General features: G+C 41.6%; 1 protein-coding gene across 1 annotated transcript in view; it reads left to right on the forward strand.

Annotated features, from left to right (window-relative positions):
* The first annotated feature begins 402 nt into the window (after window positions 1-402).
* The window catches only part of GALNT7 (polypeptide N-acetylgalactosaminyltransferase 7), a 43,470-nt gene continuing 36,367 nt past the window's right edge, over window positions 403-7,505 (forward strand). Inside the window, exons 1-2 of the mRNA XM_009272362.1 lie at window positions 403-474; window positions 681-1,138. Of these exons, the coding sequence (XP_009270637.1) occupies window positions 403-474; window positions 681-1,138 (530 nt within the window). The remainder of the gene's footprint in view (window positions 475-680; window positions 1,139-7,505) is intronic.

Here is a 7,505-nt window from a genome sequence, read left to right on the forward strand (position 1 = left end):
CTGTCCCCAGTGCCTTCAGCGTACCTCACGGCTCTAAAAACAGCGCTGTTGCAGTAGTGCTTGGTGGGAGCAAAGTCGGGAGGGTGAAGGGTAGGGGTTAGATGTGGCTGGAGGCTGCTGCTGACATTCGTGCCAGATCACACGTAGTCATGGCACTCTTCCCCAGGGCAGGAGCGTGTTGAGGCTATATCTGGCAACCACTGAGACCCGGCAGAGGTCTCAGGAGCCAGTACATGTAGCCTCAGAAACACCCTGTGTCCAAGAGTGGCCCCAAGGGCACCGTGCTCCGCATTGTGGCATTGTCTGCTTCCATACTGTCCTCACCTTCCTGAAATGCTCGGTCGGTGCTCCCTGCTGTGGCACGTTGGTTTGGTGTGCAGCCTGAACTGCGTTCAAGTTAACATGTCCTACGTGGGTATTTGTTCTTTGGGAATGCTTTGGGCGTTAGGCCATTTCCAGGACCCACTCACCAAGGTAAGTGTGGACGCCAGCTGGTGATGTTCTTAAGCAGCTGGTTGCTTTAGTAAAACGTGTTTATTCTGCCCCTTAACACAGACTTTTCCCTTCTTGCTTAACATATATTTAGTACCAACTCTCAGTGCGTTAAGGTACTGGATTTAAATAAATAAAGGGTCATAAATTTATATGATCTCCTGCTGTTTCTCTGTGTGTATATATAGGATGACAAGGAAGTCAACAGACACATGCCAAACAAAGGAGACCATGGACTAGGAAACGAGAAGTTCAAACCTGTGGTACCTTGGCCTCATGTTGAAGGTGTGGAAGTGGACTTGGAATCCATTCGAAGGAAAAATAAGGCCAAAAATGAACTAAATAATCATGGTGGTGGTGATAACAAACAGCAAAACATTATCCAGAGGCAGTATCTCACATTTAAGCCTCAGACATTTGTATACCAAGATCCTGTTTTACGACCTGAAATCCTTGGTAATTTTGAACCCAAAGAGCCTGAGCCTCACGGAGTTGTTGGTGGCCCTGGAGAGGAAGCGAAGCCATATGTTTTAGGACCAGATTACAAAGAATCCATTCAAGCCAGCATTAAAGAGTTTGGGTTTAATATGGTGGCAAGTGATATGATCTCGCTAGATCGGAGCATTAATGACTTGCGTCAAGAAGAGTAAGCAAACTTTTTGATTTCTTTTAGTTCTGTTTTTAGGGGATTTAATTATTTTCTTTCCATATATCTTAATCGATGCTTAAAATAATATTATTAATTAGGCCAAATACTTAAGGCTTCTTGTCCTGACAGGCAAGAGTGCTGTACTATACCAAATGTTTCCATGTATTATTCTTAATGCTGTTCCAATTATTTCTTTCATGAATACTTAATCTATATTGATTTATCTCTGAAGTAATTTGTTTTAGTGTCTAATTGCATGTGTTTGCATGTTCCAGGTCCAGCCACAGTCTTCATGGTCATATCTTCTTTTCTTAATCCGTAACTTCTAAGATTTGTTTATAAGAAAGAGTGCTTTTTCTTTATTATGTCATGCAGAAGTTCCTATATTACCGTTAGTTTATTCAGTTTTGGTTTCACACCAATGCTTTAAAAATTTTTTTAAAAAGACAGAGAACAGAAACCAAAAAATATTGTTGCCTTTAAACAACTTTGCTTAATTACCTGCATTAGTAGAAGTATAGATCTGCCATAGTGGTGTTCGGGGTTTGGAGCTGATGGAAGAGTAGTCTTCTTACATTTTTGTCATTGCATTTGTCATAAAGAAGGAAGCAATATTAGAAAAAAACATTTTTTTTTACTTGCTGGGAGGGTGTGAGGATATTCTGGGAAGTTATTAGTATTTGTTCGATGATTACTAACATGTTTACACAGTCTCTTCTGATCTTTGGTGTATGCTGGAGCCAAATGTGCTCTCCAGCTAATCTGCATTTAATATAATTTTCCTCCTTAAATGTCAGCTAAGGACAGGTCTCTGAGCAAACTGGTTGATTGGTAGGGTTTTTTTGGTTTGGGTTTTTGGCTTGGTTTGGGGTTTTTTTGCATTTGGTGGGGAGGGTATATGAATTTAAATATGAAAGGAGGTACTTGCCTGTTTTCACTTCCTTCTCATCCCTAGCAATGGAGCATGCCGATCCCTGGATTGGGTGCCAACCTCTGGGTTGTATGTTTCCAGCTGCAGCAGCTGATCTGTTTGGTTGGTCAGTGGCCAGTTGCTGAGGTTCTGCTGTGGCCCTTTATAGTGGGTGTTTTTCCATTTTGCAAGGTAGGAGAGAACTGGCCAGCTGTGAGTCTGACTCATGCCTGTGCATGTACGACTGCTTAAATTTACTACCTGATGTGTACTCATTGAAAGCAAATGAAGTGCACAGAGTACAGCGTTTCCCTTCCTTCGTGACGTGTTCCTCAGGTGACTTACTAAAGGTTTCTACTTGCTGGCAGTCAGAGGAGAGGACTCTGCCTGTCCACTGCTGGTGGCGAGGAAGCGTTGGCTGTCCTGGGGTTCACTTCAGTTTTCTTTCTTCGCTGCGGCCAGCAGTTGGACCTCTGTGCTAAAGAGATTCTTCTGAAGTAGAAGAAACGATCTGGGTAACCTGTGTATGTCAACGTTTTCTTTCAGGAGGTTATTCTCTAGACACTGCTGCTTCTGCTGAGGCATGTGCAGCCACTGAGGCCCCTTTCGTAGGAGGCAACAGGGCTAAGGAGGCTCACAGAGAAAAACCATTTCCCCATCAGGTGTTGTGATTAACTGAGCAGAGGGGAGCTGATGCCAGGAGTTCATGTTAGCAGAGCTCGCTTTGGCCCTGCCTTCCCTAGAGAGAGGGGGAGGAAGGAGGTGGAAGCACGTTCCCCTCCTCGCTCTCCGCTCCACAAGGACAGCAAAGCAAAAATGGCAGCATGTCACGTGAAGGTGGGACAAGGCTGCCTCTGCCCAGGCTGGTAACCATATCTTTGGCAGCAGAGCTCAAGTAATCCCTCCCCTCCGTTTTCCCCCAGGGTGGAGGGCATCAGAAAGCATATGTTTCTGCCAGATGGTTCCACACCTAGAGCTTTCTGAAGTATTTTTGACGTAATCTCAGAGTTTGTCTTTACTTCTGTTCTGAAGGAGAGTGATAAATAGAAATTCCCAAAGAAGAATTAAATACTTCGCATACTTTGAGGAATAGGAGGGACAGCCATGTGACCAATCAGAACAGAAAAGATGAATTTTAGAAACAGTTTCCTCCAAGCACACTTGCAGATAAGTCTTCCATGGAGGTCAAAGCCAGCAGCTCAAATCAAAATTAGGTTTTATTTAATATTCTAAGCAAGCAAGCAGAACGGCATGAAAAACAATGTGAACAAAAGGCATCTTTCAGACAACTTATATCAAATATTCTATGTATTGAATACTTGGGATGCTTGCGATTGCCCAAAATAGGTTTATAGCTTCCGTGTGTCTCCTGGGAACGGCAGAAGAGAGGGGAAGCAATGTAAGATTGGCTGATACTGCTATATGCTCTCAGGTATCAACATACTCCCTTTCCTGCTCATCCCCCGATACCGGTGAGAAATGCAGCAAAAGGTAGCAGATTGCCTGTTGGATGTACTATTTATTTTCTTCCCACTGATCTGTTTAATAAGTCCAGAAGCCATTTTGGTTGATAAGGCTGGTCAACATTCAGTTAATCCTACTGAAGAGCAGTATAATCATCTTTTTTTGGTTAATGGTATCTTGGCATTGCTAATTGAGGAAGATCTTTCAGGCAAAGACCGGGTTATTTGTTCATAGACATTCAAATCCAGGTAGACCTCACCTCAGCCTTCTCCTCCTTTTAGGCATCAAAATTTTTAAGCGTCATCCTAAGCAGTCAGGTTTGTTCAGTGGAGTATGCCAAATGCTTTCCCAGGCAGTGCTAGCAGGAGTGGAATAGTGCTACAAGAACTGCCTCTCTCAGCTTAAAAGCCACGTAGCCTTAGGGCTTGTCCCTGCTGGAGGGGGAAGACGGAAGAAATGCCAATAAAGGGGGATTCAGTTCTGCTGTGTTTAGATTTGACTTTGGAGTCGGACATGTTGCCAAGATCATTTGCCAGCTGCCTTTATTGATTCAATAGGAACTTTGCTGGTGATTCTGGGCAGTCTCAGCTGCCGTAAAAAGCCTTAACTCTTGCTGTGCCCTGCAGAGAGGGATAACGTTGGATGGCGCGTTGAAGTTTTGTCACGTACATCAGAATATTTCCGTTTCGCCAGTACTGCATACTCTTGCCTCATGGATTTTAACCAATCTATTTCGAGGTTGAAGCCATGCACTTCTGTTGGCATACAGCAAGTCATAGGTTTGGTTAAACGAAATCAAGAATGTATGGGGATACGTGAAAGTCAGTGTACAAAATTTTGAAGATGGCATCATCTTACTCCAGCCTTTCAGCACTCTGCAGGAGGGCCAGGGGAGCCATAAACTGAGTTTAGGTGGAGCAATACCTGTTTTCTACCTTACTTCTAGTTGCAAAGAAGTAGAGCAGGTGTAGCAGGCCCTGTCCAAAACCTCTGTACCATTGCTGGAAGAAAGCTTTTTCTTAAAACTTGGTGATTTTTACCATTTTTGGATCTTTTTTTATTATCCTGATAGGTGGCAGCCTTTTCCTTTTAAGAGTAGTCATTTATATTGAATTTTACATGTTGTCCCTGCCTCCTAGCAGACCTGCGATAAAACTAATGTTAGCTTTAGGGAAGAAGGTTATTAATTTGATTGCTCCCTGGATTTTTTTTTTTTGGTGTGATCACGAGCTGAGGTAAAAATAGAGTGATAAAGTTTTGGATGATCTTGGATTCAAAATAAACACACTTTGCTAGGGAAATAAAAAATGGACCTAGGTTTGAGGATGAATGCTGTCAGGTAACAAGGTGTGTTCTCTTAAAAAAAAAAAAAAAAAAATCGTAACTGAAGAGAATTGCTGCTAGCGAGAACAAGAACCGAGTTGTTTTTCCAGTATAATGAGCCACTTGTCCAGGGTATTTTAAAATAAAATGAAATTTAAAAAAATACAGCTATACTGGGTCTGTCCAGAGATAATTTTTCTTGACAATTTTGTCTCTAGCTCTGGGAGAAAACATACAAGAATGGACTAAGTTTCATTCTTGGCAACCAGTGGGCTGGGACACTTGAGCCAAAAATTGCAACAGTATTGTCATGCTTCGTAGACCTTTTTCTGTGCACAGACTTGTCTTTTAAATGCATTTATACTCTTGGAATTAATGACATCCCAACTGAGTGACTTTTTCCAGGCTGAAGAACATGGTGTTTGTTTAACCACTCCTCCCGGATACTGTCATTTACCTCTATTACTCTGCTGCCCCATGATACGGGAGTATCAGAGATATCTACATCAAGCTCCTATATAAATGTTTCATATTCCTTCCTTATTATTCCTCCCATTCTATTTGCCCTTTCATTAACTCTGAGCTAAAACACTCAAAGAGCTATCCACGTTTGACTCCCGAGATTTTTTTTTTTTTTGAGTGGTAATGTCAAGTTTAGGATCTGTTACTGAGTATATGCACTGAGTGGTCTAACACTCCATATACATTCATTTGCACCTGCAGTGAGCTCTCCTGCAAGCTCATTTCCTCAGTAATGTCCTTGAATTATTCTGCAGCTGTTTATATTCATTTTAACTGCAACTACCAAGAACTTTCTTTATTGTTCAGTAATGACCTGGAAGAGGAGGTGGACAGCTTGGATCCTAGCACAGGCACACTTACCTGTTGGGCTGATAGATGATCAAAATGAAGAGAGACCACTGCTACAGTCACAAAGTCCCTTAAAAATTGGAATTAATAGTTTTTACACTTTTTAGCAGTTATTAATCTAAGATCTTCCATCTTACCCTGCCATACTTTGAAGAGCTTTGCTTGTAAAGAAAGCAAAGAACCTCATCAAAGGCTTTGGGAATTCAGTTACTCTATTAATAGGCTCACCTGTGTCCACATAGTTTTTGATTTCTTCAAAAGATGATAGTATGTTTCTGCGGCATGGCTTTCTTCCACAAAAGCTATGTCTATGGTTTACTAATTTTGTTATTTATTACTAGCTTCTTTTCAACACAGAAGTCAGACTTAGTGGTCTGCAATTCTTCAGCTCCCCAGGGCCCTCTTATAAAAATTGGTGTCATGTTTTCCTCCTTCTGTTTGTTTGATAACAAGGCTGGTGTCAGCAGTAGTTACACACCACAATAGTTTGTCAATTTATGTTGCATCCTTTTGGAAATACTGGGTTTATTTAAAAAAAAAAAAAAAAAGTAATTAGGCTATTCATGGCAGAAAAATCCAGCAGAAGCTATCATGCAAATATCCGTTATCTCCGAATTACAAAGTCCCTAAGCTTTAGGTAGCTGAAGATAGGAGCATGTAGTGGGAAGTATCACTGTGTGCTTGCCCTGATTTTGTTCTCTTCCCTGGGTATCTGATGTTGGTCACTGTTAAAAGTTCAACGGAAATACTTAATTTAGCTTTCCTGCTTCTGAAGTGGTCTCTTTATTTTGATCATCTATCAGCCCAGCAGAGTTTCTGGCAGGCATCCTACTTGCGGTGTTTGAAAAAAATATTTCAATAGCAGCTTTTATAGTTCAGTAAGCTATTTCTCAAACTTTTTTTTTTTTTTAAATTTATCTTACTATTTACATTCAGTTTGCCTGAATTAGTGCTCATTTCTGTTTTCCTTGTTTGGACACCACCCTGTGCATTTAAAGAATGTCTGTCTTACTGCTAACAGCATCTGTTTTTTAATCATGCTGGCTTTCCCTAGTTCCTGTCTAGGCTTTTTTTTTATTATTATTGATGATAAACACTGTCAGCTTCTAATACAGTGTCTTTAAAAAAGCTCCATGCTACCTGAAAGCATTTTACCCTTAGTTTATCTTTTCGATAAGCCTACTCACTTCTTCATAGTTCCCCTTTTCAAAAGGAGGTGTTATTAGGACACCTCTCTTTTGGCATTAGAACTTCAGTGCGTTGTGGCTACAATGTAGAGCGTGGCTCCGACACAGGTATGTCTTCAGCTGAGCTCCACGTTGCGCTGAGGACTCAAAATTTGCTGCTTCTCTTGTGGGTTGTCTGATGTGCTGCCTCCTGGAAACACTAACTAGTGATGCCTGAAACGGTAGTCTCTGGAGCACGCTTTATATTTACGGTGTTGCCTGAGGCAGTGGAAGTCTCCTGCCTGTGTCTTCTGTCCTCTCAGGTGCTCCAATTCCTCCATACACATCGCAGGTGCCCGAGTCCTGCTTGGGCAGCTGGTACTTCTGCGTGGTTGTATCGATGGCTTCCCATTGTCTTCATGCTAGAAGATCCCTGGCACATTTAAGCTCTAGTAATCTGGTTCTGGCTTATTTTAGAGAAGGCAGTCCTTCCTGGGTAAAGTTAATCAGTTCCAAAAATTTCACCAGGTACTAATGAATTCAAAACATGCTGCTCTACACCATTTTCTCATCCAGGCACTGAAGCTCTGCTGCTTTTTTTTTTTTTTTTTTTTTGCTTTTGCTTGGAATT

The sequence above is a fragment of the Aptenodytes forsteri genome, unplaced genomic scaffold, assembly GCF_000699145.1.
Source record: "Aptenodytes forsteri isolate BGI_AS27 unplaced genomic scaffold, ASM69914v1 Scaffold13, whole genome shotgun sequence".
Classification (NCBI taxonomy): domain Eukaryota; kingdom Metazoa; phylum Chordata; class Aves; order Sphenisciformes; family Spheniscidae; genus Aptenodytes; species Aptenodytes forsteri.